The sequence below is a fragment of the Gopherus flavomarginatus genome, chromosome 13, assembly GCF_025201925.1.
Source record: "Gopherus flavomarginatus isolate rGopFla2 chromosome 13, rGopFla2.mat.asm, whole genome shotgun sequence".
Classification (NCBI taxonomy): domain Eukaryota; kingdom Metazoa; phylum Chordata; order Testudines; family Testudinidae; genus Gopherus; species Gopherus flavomarginatus.
In genome coordinates this window covers 23,487,087-23,505,830 of record NC_066629.1, presented here as the reverse complement: position 1 = coordinate 23,505,830, position 18,744 = coordinate 23,487,087, and the positions used below count along the sequence as shown (strand labels likewise).

The window sequence follows — 18,744 nt, the reverse complement described above, 5'->3', positions numbered from 1 at the left end:
AACACTGGAATAAATGGCCCAAGGAAGTTGTGGAATCTCCATCTCTGGAGATATTTAAGAGTAGGTTGGATAAATGTCTATCAGGGATGGTCTAGACAGTATTTGGTCCTGCCATGAGGGCAGGGGAGTGGACTCGATGACCTCTCGAGGTCCCTTCCAGTCCTAGAGTCTATGAATCTATGAGGTGAGTGCATGTATATCACATCTGTTAAAAAGTTTCCTTGATGATGTTTATCTCTGATACAAGCACCTTTCCAGTTTCAAAGCAGCCTCAAACTTGAAGGAATAGGGAACACTGGGTATTTCAGCACTTAAACATTTAATTTGTTCATGCAACAATGGCATGAAAGACCTCCACAGATGAAGTGCTAGATAGGAGTTGACAAATTCAAGGAGACTTGTTCTTGTCAGTAACTGTCATCGTTATATTCAACATTTTGATTTCCACATGAGGAAAGAACACAGATAAAGTATTATTCAGTCCCATTACAGATAGAGAAGTGAACCTTGGGAGCTTTAATAGGCAAAACTTTTCCAAATTAGTTTACTAAAATTAACCATTTACAACCATATTTCAGCACCTAAATACCTGGCCTGACCTTCAGAGGTGCTGAACACGCATAGCAAGCTTTCACTGACTTCAATCAGAGCTTCAGATGCGGGGCACTCATTTAGTTACCAAAATATGGATGTAAGAGGTTATACACGTAAGTCTGAATATTTCGCTTGAGCTTTTTGCTCTCGTTTCTTGTTTTTCCAAGGACTCAAAGATGCTTATGGCCTGCCTAAAAACAGACAAGAAGATTTGAAGGATAAAAATGAATACACATACACAGCTGCTTACTAAAATGCACTAATGAATGTAATGAATCCCAGGAAGTTAGCCAACCCATCAGTGGATACCCCTTTTCTAATGCCAATCAGCAGCTATTGCCTAGCATTATCCCCACTGGTAACCAGCTGGCAGGTTATCATTGGTAGGCAGTGGCCCTTTTCTGGCAAGGACTGCTCTCAGGGGCTTGAACTTGCACCACTAACGTCAGTGACAGGCCACTGAATCCTGTTTGGTAGCCACTCTCCCAGACTGCCAGGTATCCAAGACAGGCCCTCTGTCTCTATCAACCCAATCTGTAATACTTATGAAGAGATAGAAACAGCTATAGCAGCTTACAAATATTTTAATGTTTGCAGTGAATATGATGGGTGGCATACAGCTCCAGAACTGGCTCCCTGAATGTTTATATTGGCAGATTCAACTCACAGCAACGTCCTGCACTCACTTCTGTTGTTGTTTCACTCCCATATAAACACCTTCTGCCAAAGCCTTTGATGCATCTTTGCTTCCTGGTGGCTTCTGCAAACTGGTTTTGCTTCAATCTCATGATTTTTTTTTTTTAAGTGCAACAGAAAAAATAAAAGTTGCATTAACTCTGGCAGTAGCTACTGACATTTCCGATGCTTCAGAGCCAGTCTTGTTTGGCTGCAGAACGTAGCAAATGAATTATTTAGATTTCCTCTTATAGCCAGAGAGACTCACCCGTGGAGCAGTGTATGTCCGTATCTACCTCTCTTCCTGACTTGTTTCACTCACAGTGTCACTCTCCCTCCCCTGCCTGATTTCTAGTTGGGAGAGAAAACAGGTGGATCAATTACCTGAAGGCTAGAAGCTACTTAGAGGCTTCTTAGGGGAAGCAGAGTTTAAAGCAGGCGTGGTTTTCCCAATTATGTGAAATTATTTGGAAGTGTTTTGGCTTTCGTGATCACACAATGGGCTCTGTGCTGCTCTATCCTACTTGTTTTGTACAGTTCCATATTATAGTCAATATGCCTTTAGATAAAGCTCTTCCAAGCCAGGAAACTGGCATTTGACTGGCACATTGCATCTACTGCAGAGCATGGTGTACACATATAAAAAATGGTATTTTTTTTAATTACTGAATCTAACCAGACCAATGGAAGCCTCTCCCTGGGACATTGGTGCAGACTCTTAATTGGGAAAACTCCTCTGAGAAATCAACAACAGTTGCAGGGAAACCCTTGGCAAGTACAGACTATTAAATAGCTCTTACCTAAGAGACACTGAAAAGGGCAGGCTGGAACTCTATTTTAGACTAGAGCCTAACTACATCCACTGGCCAGCACTTTGTGGATTATGGTGAGTGGTACTTCCTGCCTGCTCTATAGTCCAGATTCTTCTGTGTTTAGAAGTCAGGAACGTGATTAAGCAAAGCTCCTCTGGCAAACAGCAGGACACTGATGCAGACTTTACACTGAAATCTGTGGATGGCAAGTGCTGTACGAGAGCTAGGTGGTATTATTACCACCAGTATAGAATGGCAGGCCTTGGCTTTAATGGCATTTACCATTTTTTTAAATTCAATTTTGAAAAGGACGAACAAGAGCCAAGTAAATAAGCAGCATCGCTTCCTGTACCAGCAAAATGCTCAACCAAACCACATATTGAGTCAAATACTCTTCCGAATCCTTATGTAAGAGCTTATCTTCAATAAGCTTCCATGATGTTCCAAAGGTCTGTGTGGACAAGAGAATTAAAATATTAAGTAATTATCTGGCCCCCATTACCATCGTTTCTGAGCATCTCATAATCTTTAATGTATTTATCCTCACAACACCCCTGTGAGGTAGGGCAGTGCTATTATCCCCATTATACATATGGGGAATGGAGAGAGATAGAAGCTGAATAACATGCTCAAGGTCAGACTGTGGCAGAGTACAGAACTGAACCCAGGTGTCTCAAGTCCAGTGTCTTAAACACTGGACCATTCTTCCTCTCCTCTAAAATAGACAGCAAGTATCTTGCACTCTGCTATTCAACACTCCCAGTTCACTGTCAGACCAGTGAGATACGTGCAACTCCAGACTCAGACTGAAAGTAGTGTAAGTGTAGACAATACGAAATGCTGTGGGATCTCTCAGGAACTGGACACATTCAACATGAGAACATAAAAACAAGCATGTTAACCTTCCATGACGGGATATCAGAGCATGCAGGAACAGATAGATCACAACTGTCTAATCCCAGATTGGTGCAGCCAGCTCTCTGGATAAACTTGGAAAAGAATGGACATAATAGTTCCCAGCAGGCTGCTATACATTTCAGAATCCAACCGAATGAACATATTCACAGCAGAAGTGTTATTGGCAGGACGAAACAGGTACAAGAATTCTGTAAAGAGGGTCTCAGAAGACACATTGCTATTTGTCAAGACCACACTTCCTCCTTCCACAGCCACAGAATTTACCTCAAAATCCATCCCTTGCTGCGAAATTGTGAGCCACAACCCAAGCATACACTTAAAAAAGAATGTCTCACGTTCTTAGGGTGGTGTCCAAAACTTTCCAAAGGTGAACCAAATGCAAAGTTATCTGCCTGAATTTGCAGACAGCCTGAAGCAAAAGCTTAGGAGTGAACTGTCCCTCAATTCACTTCAAGGGGGTGTTAAACTTGTATGTTAATGATGCAAATTTCAGAGTCCACATTAATATATTTCACAGATGAGCCTCATTTTTACATCCAGTTAGCGCGTTTATCTCACAAACGCAAGCTTCCTCCCACACCTTCCTAAATGCCTATGCAGCTGCAATAACCTCCAGCTTCCGCCTGCCAGCTCAAAAAGATTAGCCAGGCATTTAAAACAAATACAAAAACCAAAACCCCCACCACACATTCTGCATCATACAGACCACGAAATAAATGGCATCTAATATTCAAAAGCTAAGGGAAACCTGCCACGAGCGTATTCATTTTTGTACCTAGTTAAATATGAATCTCCATTTTTACACTTATCTGAAGCTGACACCAGAGCTCCAGTCTGCTGCACTGAACAGTGTAGAAACCTTGGCACATATTTATATCAAGCTTCCCCTGGAGCACACGAAGCTGTGATTACCATAATCCAAAAATTCAAAGGACTGTACACAAACAAGCAAAACACAGGCATTAGAAAGCTCTAATGATCATCAAGTTAATAGTAAACCCCAAGTCATCAGTGCTGCTCTCTCCTGAGTTCAGATTCTGATTCCACTCCTCCCTGCCATATCTTGCTCAGCATCCCAGAACAGATACAGCTAGGCTTGCTGTATGGGATGGTTTAGCATGGTAAAGCTTCGTTGGGATACATTAGCTTGCGTTTGGAAAATGCCTCTCTCTTGGCTTACCAAAGGTGGGTAAGGTAATATCTTTTATTGGGACAATATCTGCTGGTGAGAGAGACAAGCTTTGAGCCACACAGCTCACACTTGTGTAGCAGAACTTGCATCAGGACTGAAACTAGCTTATTGCCATTATGGAGTAAGTCAGATTTAACTGTGTCAGTTGTCAGATACACAGGAAACGAGAATACTTCCTTGGTCACTTTTTGATTTATAGCTTCCTCATTACAATCCCTCAAATGCCCTTTCGATGCGTGACAAGGGGCTTTTCGGCAGTATTAAGTACAAAGTCACAGGCAGCCAGTTCTCAAAGAATACTCGCCCACTGGCAGATCCACAGTTTGCACATTGTCCATCTTGGTTTTGGTTTTTTCTAGGAAAGTCTTTGTGGTGTTCAAACTCATTTCAGGTGGCTCAAGGCAATATCTGACATTATTCTCTCAGGGAGAAAAGAGACTAAATGGGCTAAAATGCTGGAGAGAAGGGGCAAGAAAGACGCCCACCTTCATTTCCAATATATAATCCCGATTCTTTGATCGGAGGGCTGTCTTAAATCTCATACTGTGCTTCAAAAGGCTTTAAAAACATGCCAGTTGTTAACTAAGACAGATTCAGTTCATCTCACAGCCCATGTCTTAGGCTTCACATGGTAACAAAAGCCTCACACTTATGTATCAACAGTTCAAAAAAATAATTGTAATCTTAACGCATTCACTAGTCGCTAAAGCAGGAACTTAATTCAGACACAGAGCTGTCGGTACATCCCTTACAATCACGCTGTTGCTCCAATCTAAATACTTGTGGGTTCTTGGGGAATTTAGATACAAACTCCAGCGGAGGGTCACTTGCGTAGACATTTGGCAGGTTCCCTCATAGCATTTCCATCGCTTGGGTGTACTCTGCACTTCTCCTAGCTGCTTAGAAACTTTAGTAAATGTGCTACAAATAAAGAGAAACAGACAGTGAGAAGGATAAGAAGCTGAGTGTGGAAACACCTTTCCCATCAATCCAGGATTCAAACAACCAGTGAATTTGTTCCCGTTAGTGAAAGGCATTGTCTCACCTCACTCACGTGCTCTCAGCTTTCAGTATCAGACTGGCTAATTCTGGTTTCACCTGAGTTCATATTTAGTTATATACCAATATGCAGCATTAGCATAACTAGAAAGAGATCTTGGGTCAGATTCTCAGTTACATTACAGCCAAGAAACGCACTTATGTCCACTTTAAGGCTCCTTTATACAGCCATGGTTGTGTAAGTGGGCTTCAGTATAAATGAGAATCCAGTCTTCAATCTCTGATAGGAGAAACTATCACTGATCACCTATCAATGAACATGTAAAAGATGCATTCTACAGTAAGTTGCAAAAGGTACTCAACTAGCTCCATGCTTATGTTGTCATTCTGGTTATGGGTGATACCAATGCCCAAGCGGGTAATGACAACTTGGAATACAAGCATGTGCAAATACGGCACTGAGGGGAAGATGGACAATGGTGAAAGATTTACTTAGCTGTGTAATATGTACAACCTGTGCACCCGGGATTCACTTTTCCCTCATTACAGGAAACACAAACTAACATGGAAGTCAAATGATTGAATTACTGAGAAGCAACTGAAACACATTGGTGCTGGATACACAAAACAAGTGCTGATAGAGGAAGCAACTACTATCTTGTCGCTGGAACAGAATAAAGCTAAAAAGACACGCTAATAAGAAAAGAAATGGAATTTGATGTGAAGAAACTGTCTGAACTGGGAATTAGGAGAGACTTGAAAATCCAGCTCTCCAACAGATTCCAAGAATGGTGAGTAATGAATGATGATAAACAGGAACAATGGGCTTGCTTCAGAGATGTATACTGGGAAACTGCCATAACGTCACTTGGACCAAGAGGATCAATGGAGGAAAGAAGAGCAGATACAGCCACTCATGTGAAAATTGACTGAAAAAAGTAAAGGCTTCAAAAAAAGAGGCAAGGACAGATGACATGACAAAAAGAACACATGCTGCAATGGGGATCTGTAGAGAAAGATCAAGAAGTAAAGAAAATTGTAGTGGAAAGGTAAGAGAATGGCTTGACAAAAAAAACAAGAGAAGCATCTGTGAGAGACCACTTAGAAACCATTTCAGGTGTGCAAGCAGTGATCATCCTGGTTCCAGAGTCACAATGGGTCACAAGAGCCAAAGATGGAAGATTGTTAATAACAGAAGCAAAACAAATGGAATGATGGCGAGAACATTTTAATGAAATACTCAACCAACCACAGTGAATCACTCCAATCAATGCATGTGGAGAAGAAAGTGAAGAATTAAATCTCTCTGCTAGAAATTTCAGAAGCAGAAATAGAGGAAGCAATTAAGCAGCTTAAAAATTGCAAAACTCCTGGTCAAGATAAGATCACTGTTGACATGTTTCAAGTGGGGAGGAAGTGGTACTACATGAATTACATAAACTTTTAAAAACTATGTAAGAGAAATAATTCTGCCCAGAGAAGTGGAAGTAAGATGTGATCTGTCAATTACCAAAGCAGGAAACCAACAACTTGTGAGGAATAACACAGCTTTGAGTACACAGAAGAGTGATGTCTAGTGTACTACTGAATGGAATCAAACTGGTCACAGATGAAAAACTGCATGCTAAGCAAACAGGCTTTAGATCAAAAAGACCACAAAGGCTTTAGACCACATCTTTACTTTGAGATGAATGATTAAGAAATGGCTTAGTCTTAAACTTAATCCATTTCATCAAAGCTTTCACTGCATTCAGAGTCACTATGGAAGATCTTGTGACAATATGAGCCTCCCAGATAGTATGACTGGCTAAGATGCTGTATATGAACGTTCAAAATGCTGTGTAAGGACAGGAAGTGGAGAGATGAATTCGTTTGATACCACCACCGGGGTGCGTAGATTACGCATGTGAAAAGCAAAAAAGGAAGACATAATATAGGAATTGTATGGAATAGAGAAAAACTTGCAACATCTCAACTTTCCATATGACATTGTTGCTGGACACAAATGAAGAGGCTATGAAAAAGACTACTACCAATGTCAAACATGAGGCTGCCAAAGCAGAATTAAGAATCAGCCAAAACAAAACGGAAGTCATTACCACTGAAAGAGGAGTCAGCAATGATGATACATAAATGATTGATAGTGAAGAATATGGCATGATTAATGGGTCTTTACATCTTGGAAGTACAACCAGTACTGATGGTCTGTTCCATAAGGAGTTGGAAGCAAGAACCGGAAAGGCAAATGAAGCTTTTTGAGGCTGGCAAACATCTGGGGGGAAAAAGGGAGATTCCCACAAGAACCAAGAAAAAGCTATGCAATCCCATTGTGATACCCACATTGTTATATGCTTCTAAACTTGGCAGATGCTAGAAACTCATAACAGAGAACTTAATGCACAGCATCAGAAATGCCCACAAAGAATTTTTGGAATCCGCTAGGGGGATAAAGTAACCAACACGGACGTGTTACAAAAGACTGACCAGCAGACTGTAGAGAGAATGATTTGAGAAAGAAGGCTGAAGTGGTTTGGACATGTCCAGATGTCAAAAAACTGTATTCCTAGACAAGCCCTTGATTCGATACCACTTGGTGGAAAACAGAAAAGAGATGGACAGCAAATGACATAAGAAAATCATGCAAAAAGATGCCACTGTCATGGAGCCAGACTATACTGGAGCAAGAAACATGCCATTAGACAGATGGAGGTGGAAAGACTGGATTGTCTCAGTGTCACGAAGCATAAGAGCATCTAATAAAATAATAGATGCCATATGTACAAATAACTTCAAAATGGAAGTGCCTATGTCACGGCTGCACCCCTCTTTTCTTGATCACATGAAATTCTGTTGGATCAAATGGCTACTTGTGGATATTAAATGTTAAGTTTACACTCTAAATTAAAGTCAAAGATCATAAAATTGTGACAACAGATCCTTCATTATGTCTAGGCAGGAGGCAGAGGACACATTCAGAATCAGTAGATATTCTAACCGGAAGAGAGATGTTGGTGGAACAACTTCACCATGAGGACAGCATATGATTGAAGATGTGAGAGTAAGGAAACTTTGTACTAATAATCAGTATAGAAAGGGAAAGGAAAAGGAATACAACCGGTACAAAGCAGACTTGGAGGAATTCAGAAATCCATTAACTAAGGTGTGATGAGAGGAAGTATTAAAATTCCCAGTGTGGAAAAAGGCTGGGAAATCTTAATGCCCCAAAATAAGGTACAGAAGCTACAATTCTTCCAACCCCCTTCAAAAAATGCAGGGAAACAAGCAGCATCCAATGTGGTTTCATGAAAAGCATCTCAAAAACAAAGTTTAAAAAAAGTAGGCCAACATCATTCCCTCTCAATTGAGAGGCAAATCCATGATCTATGCACTACCCTATCCTGACATTACTTCTAACCGAGAGTTGGGGTAGCTGACGTCCCTGCAACACTTCAAAATGATATTTTTAATCCTGTAACATTTACTCACCTTTTTTAGTAATCCCATCCATGCTGAGATTAGCAACATGTCATCATTATGCAGTGAGAAGAGACATTTTATCAATCTTCATACAGTACAGCTCACGAGCATGAGAGGGGAAAAAAAAATCTACAATCCATCAGTCAGGAACTGGCTATTTACTCTGTAATAAAGTAACCAGTGTTTAATTTGCCACTGAGGCATATTAGCATAACTGGATAGCAAAACCAACACAGAAGCCCATCAGATTGCAGCAACCTCTGAGGCTATGGCCCTTTCCCTCCTACACAACACTGAGAAGGTGCTGCTTGTGTCACTGCTTCGTCATTCTTTTGCCAGGAGAATAAGTGAGGCAAAACAATCAGACATACAACACCAACACATCTGCTGAGATTTCTGAAATCGTTTGTCTATTTGGTTCTTTTAATAAAAATTATTAAATAAATACATGAGATCATTTAAAATCTCTGAGAAACTGCATCGCTAGTGGGACTAAGAAGGAGGGAAAGGACTATGAGCTACATTGCCAATCCCTAATGAAGTGCCTGACTGGCAACACTACAAACCAGCTGGTGAGGGAATCCATGCAACTAAAACATGGTTTGAGATGGAAACAAATGACCAACCTGTCACCATTCTCCGGTGCAGCTAGGAGAAAGCAAGGATGACCGGCGTACGACTTAAAAACATCCATGTGGATGAGGTCCATCAACAAAATCAAAGAATTTGGAAGTTGGACTGATTTTTAGTTGCAAAGATGTAGAAATATTTTCATGTCTGGAGCTCAGGAAATATTGTAGTTCCAAAGAAAAAAAGGACCAAGACCAAGACAGATCATTCCCAGTATTGAATAGCGGTTTGAAGCAAGGCAAGCTAAATACAATCTGTTGTGTTTAACTGTTTAAAATAACATAACCTTTAAAAAAAATGAATGAGCACAGAGGTGATCTGAAACCACTATGCACTGCGACACACACCATTTTTGCATTCACTGTTAATATGATGTGTGGGGGACTACTTGTGTTTTTATTTGCTATGTCACCCACATCCAAGTGTTTTTAGTTTCCTTAATATCCATATATTTCGTTTTCCACCCAGGCCGACTCCTTGCTTTGTCCTGTCTGATCATTGCACAGCTCATAGATCTCATTGGTCACAAAGCCACTTTCAGTACTAGTCAATGCCACAAAAACGCTCTCTGAAGTATTCACAGCCACGTTGTCATAATCTCCGGAGAAGTTGTCAGACGTGTGGTCTCCGGAAGGGGTGCGGAAGGAAGAATTCTTAATATCTGGCCTGGTCCCAGCCAAATCTGCCTCCATTTGTTTTTTAATTACATTGTAAATCTCCAGATTGGAACTGTTCTTCCTGTGGGGGGAGATCCAGGCATCTTGCTCCTTTGGACTCATCTCCATGTGCTCTCGTTTCCTTAAGTGAGGAAGAGGAGACACTGAATTCCTTGTCTGTTCTTTTTCATAAGCACAGTCCAACATTGCATCTCTCTAACAAGATGCCTAATGACAACATTTCTGGAAAATGGCCATTAATAGCCTGGATTCAGAAATATGTACTTTAATTATTTATCCGTAGTTGTACACATGACTGCAACAACATTACTGGCATTGTCATGCCATACCATTTCACTATTGTACTATGCTTGTGCGATATACTAATCCTGACTTCAAATAAAGGAAGCAACAGAAAACGAGATCTCTGAGGAATCAGCTTCCAGCCCTCATAAATGGTATCCTATTCTGGATCCACACCTGTCCTGCCAACAGGCAGGAGGACTGCTGCCCATATTAGCCCATATGGTGCCCATAGGTATTACAGCAACTGGGTGCTGGCCAGGGTGCTGAAGTGTTTGTGCTGTAATTATTCATCCTCTCATTCCTACAAACAAACAAAATAAATAAATGTAGGAAGTCTCTAGTGGTCTGACCTGGCAATTGGCCTGAGTGCCATGTATTCCTCCTCCAGAGCGTTTAAACCATCTCAGACTGGTATAACAGCAGCTCCATTCATGTTTATTGAGCCATTTAAGAGCCATGAATAATAGGAGCTAGACAAACAAACTACTGCTCCCTCCTCTGTCTCCCTTTCCCGCTCCCGACTTTCCTCCTTCTATCATGCTGTCCTTACACTTGGAACAATCTCCCAGTTAGTGTTTGGCAAGCACTCTCCTTCTACTCCTCCTTTCTGCTTTTGCTCCAAAGCCAACATCTTTTCACTGTGTCAGCAGACAGATATTTGAAACAGGGTCTTTTTGGGTGAATTGACTTTATTGCTGGTGAAATGTCAGAGTTCCAGCTGCATCATCGGCTGTGCTAGTGCATGTTTTGCCCACACTTGCATCTTGACAACTTCCATCAACCCTGACTTGCAAGGATCATCTCCAGGGCTCTGGTCTCCATGGTTCATTCACTCCTTAGCATACGCTGAAAGTGCCAACATGAGTAACTAATTTTACTGTCATCTCACCTGTCCACTAGGAAGATGGCATTTTACACAGGCCAACAAACACGCAGATGGTAACTTTCATTCACTACCAGCTTGGCCCTACATTCAAAGTAGTGAACTAAAGACCCCTGCTTCTAAACAAAGAATAGCTTGGCATCAACTCTTGGGAGGGCAGAGGCTGAGTCAATACAATTACAGCAAAAATTATACTATTACATACAGTAGGCCTCTTGTGTCACCAGTTATTACTTCAATACTAGAGTACCTGTTCTCATCTCATTCAAGAATGCAGCTGAGAAAACAGCAGGAGTCTTTTTTAGAGTCCTGAAACTAGTTTCTAAAAATGTTTTAATTTAAACACAGTCCTAATCGTGATTTAAAGGTAAGCGATGCTGATGGTAAGGTCAGCCTGTTTGCATGTATGGGAAAGTGAGAAGCACAGCTGGGAAAACAAAAGGTTAGAAGGACAAAACGTTAGAAAACTTGACCCAACACTATTTGGTACTTTTGGAGGGGAGTTCCCAATCTGTCAGTTTTGCATTACATCTTCTTTTCCCTTTAATAGATCTAACACTTCAAATCAATCACCTTATTTTACCATTATTGTATATGTCACACAATTAATAAAATAGCATAACATGGTTTAATAAAAAACATACTCTACACAAAGTCTGTCACCTTCAATATGCACATACTGCTTTTTAGAAATGTACTAGACAGGACATATATACTCCAATTCTTTCTAGTGCATTTTATGGGGTTCAGTTGAAAATTCTGAAACTAATTAATCCCGGAGCTAAAGGATTCTTCAGCGTGATGAGATACAAAAGTTCACTCTTAGTACAATCATGCCACTTGCCTCTTTGCAAAAAGCCAAAAACAGAAGATGGCTGTAATGACCATCAGGAGAAGGAGCAGAGGGATGCTGGGAATTAAGATGTAGACAAGACTCAAAACAGGTTCTGGGGGAGAAAAATATGAAATTCCAACTTTTATCCATTTTAAAATTTATTTTGCATGCACAAATTATTCCTGTGAAAGGTAGTACTGCCAAATAATAATAATAGAAGGTTTTCTTCAGTCCTATTTGTAATGTATTAGCAGCTACCCCACTCTCAATGCCAACACTTCAAATACAGAATAATCCTCTAGCTCGGCAGATCAGATCAAACTCTGCTCTTGAGTCTCCTAGTTTGGGGGTCTATATATAGTAACTCTAATTTTCCCATCTTCCACGGATGGTGGAATATAGGAATTCCCTGACTAGATCAAACTAGCGGATACTGGACTAGAAGGACCAATCTCCAATCATGGCCAGTATACTAAATCCCTCAGGATGAGGATGTGGGATAACCTGTATTTCAATAGGAGCTGTCTGACAAAATAGAAAAATGGCAGAATCGATACCAAAAAAAGTCACTTTCCTAATGTTTATTTGACATTTTCTCAATCTATTCATGTGAAAGTAATAAAGGAATAAGCTAATGAGATGTGTTATCTTTTGAAATGCTTATAAACAACCATCATAAGGATATTGGAGTGGGAATTATTCAATGACTGAGTGGTACATTTCTTCCTCCCTAACTTCATTAGATTTCTCTCCTCACACAGATAAAGGCATGGGGACTATGCAAGTCCCTTTATCTATACAAGGAAAGAAGTCAGTGTTGTAACAACAAGTTAATGTCTTTGGCATTTAAAATGTGCACCACTGAAATGCAAGGCCACTAATTTGAAGTAGTGTTTTCATATCTAACTTAGTTGGTACAACTTTGGCATAAATCATTTGATAGCCAGAACAACCAATTTAGTTTTGTAATTGTAAAGATTCAGAGCAAAAGTATCAAACATGAGTACCTACATTTAGGCTTCTAAATTCATAGACAGACACCAAGAACAAGATTTGTCTACACAGCAAGAGCTTCGCCTACCTGTGAAGGCTTGAACGCAGCCATTGCAAGTAACAATAGCAGTGAAGACAGTGCAGCATGGGCTTCAGTGCCAAGTACGTACCCAAGGTCCATGAGGTGCTTGTATGACCTCTGCTGAAGCTCACTCTGCGCTGTCTGCACTGCTACTGTTACCCACGCTAGCTGGATTCAAGCTAGCTCCAGTCAGCTAGTTTATGCATGTTTTTGCTGTGTAGGCATACCATAAGAGTCTCAATATTCAGAGGTGCTGAGCATCTGCAACCACACTGAGGCCAGTGGAAGCAGGTGTGCATAACTGCAGAGGGTAATGGCTAGCTGCTGTACATGCACTGTACCTCTGGGTTCTTTAAGGGTTTCATTGGCATCTTCCTTAATGGGTTCTTCGGGGAACGCTGGCTTCAAGGACCCTGTGACAACATCTGGGGGGAAAAGTGACAGGTTAATATTGAAGATATAGGTTAAATATTGAATGAACTCCAGAGAGTAATTAAAAACGAGACAAAAATAAGTGATTTAGGACACTGCCAGATACACTGAGTGTTTTGATCTCATTCTTTTTTGCTCAGAGCTCCGCAGCATAGCGGTGGACTCCAGATTGGGCAGCAACACCATGTCAGACCTGGTTGCTGGACCTTCGGTTTGAGATAAACAGAAGGGAATGCTAACTGAGGGGCAAATTCTTTGGTCAATTTTAATTACTTCAGCTAAGTGTAAAGATCCTCTAGGAATATTTTTATCAAAAATTACCATATCAGCAAATCAACACTTGTCTTTAACTCACCCACTTGTGAGTTCTCTTCTGAAGCAGCAGTTGGTTTTTCTAAAAGGAGGAAGCACATACTAAATTTCCTTATGCATTTGACAACGTCAAATAAATACAGTGAGAGAAGCTGGCATTGGCCCTCACAACAGCACCCTCCCTCTCCCCTTTAGGGCCCATTTCAGATTCTGAACTTTTTAAAAAGACTTTTAAAAATAAGAGCTTCCAAGCCAGTCGGTTCATACATTCTGCAAAGTACCTAGCCAGGGACATTCAGTTCAGCAGCCCAGATCCTCAAAGGTATTAGGTTCCTAACTTCCACTGTTTTCAGTGGAAATTAGGAGCCTAAATACTTTTGAGGATCTGGGAAGTGTCCCATCTCTCCACAGGACTTTTATCCATTTAAATGCATATCTGCCTTCTACCAATTGTTTCCCAGCAGAGGTGATAAATGGTTTGCCTCTAACTAGCCAGATGTGTGATACTTGACTAGCAGTGTGACATCTGACTAGTAATACATCCCCTGTGGATTTGAGTACAATCATTTTTACATGATACAGAGTAACTCATTACCAAGAGAATATTTGCAAATGAAGTTATTTTTCATGTTGCATCTGTCATCATTCCACTGAAACATATAGGAACCTCCAACACCTGCCGGGGCAGAGGGCTGGTGGTACATCACAACGCAGATCTCACTCCCGCAGGAAGGCTCATCTGTATACCAATTCCTAGAAAAATAAACCAACCACCATATCAGGCAATTCATTTCCCCTGATATTGCAGAAGCTCAGATCTGGAATACAGCACAGGATTCCAAACATCAGTGATAGCAGAACTAATGCTGAACACGATTCAACTTGTACCGTCTCATCAGCTGGATGCACATAGTGCTCCCACTAATTCAGTTATCAGTAGCTTATTTTCACATTTTTGTTTAAATTTTCAGAAGATGGGGGTCTCATGGAGAAACTCTTGACAATAAATGTAAGTAGTAAAAAAAGTGGTTTGAATGCCATTTAGAGCGAAATGAAAAGAAGTTTGATCCCAACCCAGTTTCTAAGTCTTTCGTGCACATTACAAATAGTATTTCCTATTAGGAAAACTCACAGGACTGGAAGATGAGGAATTCCATATTCAGGCTGCCAAAGGACTTCAAGGAAATTAGGTATCCAATTCCCATTGGATTTAAATGAGGGTTGAATACCTCACCCCCTTCATCTCCTTAGAGGTGAACTATGACTTACTTTACTTATTTTCAGGTTAAAAATGACCAATGTACGCTGGTCTCAAACTCCAATGCCTGCAACCATTAATCCATTTTATAAGAGAATGAAAAATATTTAAAGGAAATCTGCTTTGCTCTAGGCTGACGTGTACTAAAATGAAAGGAGCTGCCTTACAGGTGATGCTTTTTCCAGTAATAGCAAAACACTACCACTGGAAAATGCACGGACCTTTCTAAGAAGAATATAGGAAATATTCCCTTACTATTTAGCACTCTGTCATATATCAATTACTGTGCAGACATTTTAGGAATCAGACTCAGATGACTACTACTTTTAAGATTACAAGGCCTGATTTCTAAGAGTGCTAGCATCCAACTGCTCCCAATTAGGTTGGAGTCTGGAAATCTGGCCCTTAGAATATAAATAATTCTAGCTATACCAGAATATTTCAAAAGGGAAACTATCAGATAAATGTCCAACAAATCTTGTAATCATTACAAGATATTCTTTTTATATACATTTATACTGCATGCGATTTTGCTCTTTGGATTGTGAGTCTCTCTGTAAAGAAAACAGCTCAGATCCAATAAAAATAGTAAATTTACATGGGATGTATTTTTTTTCCTCTTTTAAAATAGTATTACTCATTAGTATCTTTGGCCAGATCCTTTGGTACAAACTGGCATGACTCCCTCCATGGAAGTCAACTGAGCAATGCACATTTTTAACAGCAGGGAATCTGGCCCTATACCTCCATAACCAACATTCCCAGGGACCACAGGGAAAAATATTACACTATTGAACTTGTGTCCTAGCAAACAGCACTAAAAGCAGATGCATCTCATCCAGACTTACTTATGGCTGATCATTTTATTAGTGTTCCACGACCCTAACTGTCCTTAGAACATAAAGAGAGAACCACTTCTTGGAGATTTGTTATAGGTTCTTATCTGAGCTACCAATCTGCAGAGAGTCCCAAAGAGTGTGATCTCAAATCCTGATTTGCTTTCCCTTCCCTAAAGTGATGAGGATGCATGTCAAACTGAGAAAAGCTGAGAGATTCAGAAGTGAGGTTCAGACTTCACTTTTAAATTGTGCCATTGGGACATGGGGGGAGCAAAAGCTCAAGCAATGGGGCAGAGGTCACCAGCTTGTCTTGAATAATTCCAGAGGAAGGAAATGTCATATTAAGCAAGTTTTCCACTATACCAGACGACACTTTCCGACTTCACGAGTAACTAATATTTTTCCCAGCACGTCCGTAACAGGTTATATGTAACTCACTGTAGAATAAGTAAGCACATCAGATAACCTACTTCTCAAAGCATTTAACAGACTACATTTCAAAGTGCGTTTTCCTGATGCTAAGTGCTGATACATATTTTTCTTTTTAGGGTCTAAATTCAGATCAGAAGATGGCACAGAATTCGCCCTTTTAGTAGCTCCCTCAAACACTACCCAGACCTTATGGCCTATATGCTGTCCCTTGACCAGTAGTTCCTCACAAGTGTTTGCATGTAATGGTTGATTTTCCTAGCATCTGGTTTCAGTGTAACATAAACTGTGAGTATCTTTCTCCACTATTCACCTCACTTCTTGCATCTCAAAGTAGCTATACAATGCACTCCTCTCTGCTAGCTGGAAAAGATCAACACCTGCTTTTCCTCCACTCTGTAAACAAACTCATCATAAGAAGTACGGAAGGAAGAGCAATACCTTTTCCTTACTGTGGCTTCCAAAGCATAGCTCTTACAGAAACAGATTATTTCACTGCATAACTCTTAGTAGCAAGAGCTCAAATTAAGACATTGCCACATATATTTAAGTGTTGTCATAAAGCATTTAATTACACTTGGGCTACTGAATGAAATAGATGGGTTCAATCACAGTAAATGCTGCAATATGTGCAGGATAATTAGTGAATGGCATCCATGCTTTGATTTTTTTTAAAATCATTTTAATTAAAGGTTCAATAGGAACTGCACCCTTGGCAAAACTAGAACCAGCAAATTCATTGCAATGTTGGCATGTTGTTGCAAACACTATCATTAATCTGGCAGCATTTGGAGTATATGTTACTCTGTTTCTACCTCAGGCAAACACAAAGTTCATAAGGATGAGTTCTCATTTAAGATTATTTGCTGTTCACCTAGAAAACTGTGACTTAAGATCAGAATCAAAAGAGGACTAAGCAAGACTTGAGCTTACACATATTTTTGGTTCAATCGTGTTTGGAAGATGTTAATGTATCAAAACCACCTCCTGCAAAACTCATCCTCCTTGGAAGTCTCCTCTCCATAATCTTATAAGGAAATAATTACAGTGAGCATTATGGTTCCACTTCCCATGAGACAAGAGATCTATCAGGTAGTGCAAAGAGTCTCACTACCTTTGTTCAAGATAAACTCAACGCAATTCTCAAGCTCTATCCTCCCTCAAAAGGATAAGAGTTATTCCTGCTGCAGTCAACGAGAGTAAGTCCTATCATTGAGGAGGAAAAAAGGAGTCCTGAAATTTAGGGAATTTCATTTAAAAACATCAGTTTACCCTCTATTGTATACATTTTAGCCAGGACTTTAAGACTATAGATTTCTAACATTTTTATATTCAGGTACCTACCGAAATTTGGATGTACTGCCATCAGACCATGAATACAGGCCCTGACATTCTGTGCTATTGTCCACGTCTTCCTCTTTTCTCCTAAGTCCTATCCAAAAATCTCCATCTGAAGCCAAGAGACTCTCAATCAATTTTTCAATCAGTCTCTGTTCTGATTCTGATTCAATACTGACTAAATGTCCACCATCTATTCTGCATGCCTGGTGTGCTTCTTCAAAGCTGATTCTGCGCAAAGCATCATGAAAATAAATGATTTTGTAGCACGGTCGCTGAGTTCCACCCCGGCAAACTGTCTGCCCTACAGAAACAGAAATAAGCCAGTTACAGATACTGCATGCATTAGCTGCTGATGACTAGTACAAAGAGTAAGCAAATATCGTTAATACTTGTTGAATTTTGCATTGTGTGGCAGTTTATACAAACAGCTCCAAATAGGCAAAAGAAATAAATACCAACTTTTATATGACTGAGGAATTATTGAGCACTGTGTATCTTTTCTTGTTGCACACACTAGTTCAGACTGACCTCTGCAGCACTATTTTCTCAGTTCCTGGGATCCACAGCCCCACCAAGAGTTCTCTGCAATGAAGAAACCTCAGCAATTCCTTGCAGAGGGGGAGAAGATTCCCACAGTAGAATGTTGTGCCAGAAAACCAACAGATATGTCCAACATTGTAAGAGAGAGAGATGCTGCACTAGGATACAACCATGCTCTTTTGTAATAATTTAACTGGCTAGAAACTCACTCAGATCCAGAGATGTACTTACAGGTCCAGAAATAAAAATTATTTACCACTTGGGAGGTGCATAATAGCTTCATGGAACTCACTGCAGTTAATCAGGATATGCTTTCCAAACCATAATGTTCCAGACTTCTAAAGAAGTAAACAATGGCTGTTTTCAGTCATGAGCCAAGCTCTCTCATATGCATGTAACAGCCCGGCTTATTTTGAGCATAAAACAAAGTAAGTGAAGATCAAAATAGACACACTTACTATAAAAAATATGGACTGGAATGTTTTATAACCAAACATTCCCAATATTTAAATTGTTCATACAAATAGCTTTGAAAATAAAT

The 18,744-nt window shown here is 40.2% G+C and overlaps 1 protein-coding gene across 3 annotated transcripts; it reads right to left on the bottom strand.

Moving 5' to 3' along the window:
• Positions 1 to 74: 74 nt before the first annotated feature.
• Positions 75 to 18,536, bottom strand: LAYN (layilin). 3 transcript variants are annotated; one of them, XR_007769134.1, is made up of 9 exons: positions 18,460 to 18,536; positions 17,667 to 17,964; positions 14,392 to 14,549; positions 13,840 to 13,878; positions 13,394 to 13,477; positions 11,987 to 12,089; positions 9,294 to 10,095; positions 8,677 to 8,796; positions 75 to 5,112 (listed from the first exon to the last, which is right to left on the bottom strand). XR_007769134.1 is itself a non-coding variant. In XM_050921517.1 (7 exons), the coding sequence occupies exons 1-7, from the start codon at positions 18,473 to 18,475 to the stop codon at positions 9,735 to 9,737; spliced, it is 1,059 nt and encodes a 352-aa protein (XP_050777474.1). In that variant the 5' UTR covers positions 18,476 to 18,536; the 3' UTR covers positions 8,939 to 9,734. The 3 variants fall into 3 exon arrangements, 1 of the variants encoding a protein (XP_050777474.1); XR_007769135.1 differs by lacking the exon at positions 8,677 to 8,796; XM_050921517.1 differs by lacking the exons at positions 75 to 5,112; positions 8,677 to 8,796 and having other exon boundaries at positions 8,939 to 10,095.
• Positions 18,537 to 18,744: the final 208 nt, after the last annotated feature.

Bases quoted from the DNA above. Each gene is read 5' to 3' on its own strand.
- LAYN (XM_050921517.1), bottom strand. The intron at 13,478-13,839 runs GTGAGTTAAAGA...TTTTCCCCCCAG, and splicing joins AGAAGAGAACTCACAAGTGG to ATGTTGTCACAGGGTCCTTG. The intron at 12,090-13,393 runs GTACAGTGCATG...TTTCTCCCCCAG, and splicing joins AACCCTTAAAGAACCCAGAG to AACCTGTTTTGAGTCTTGTC.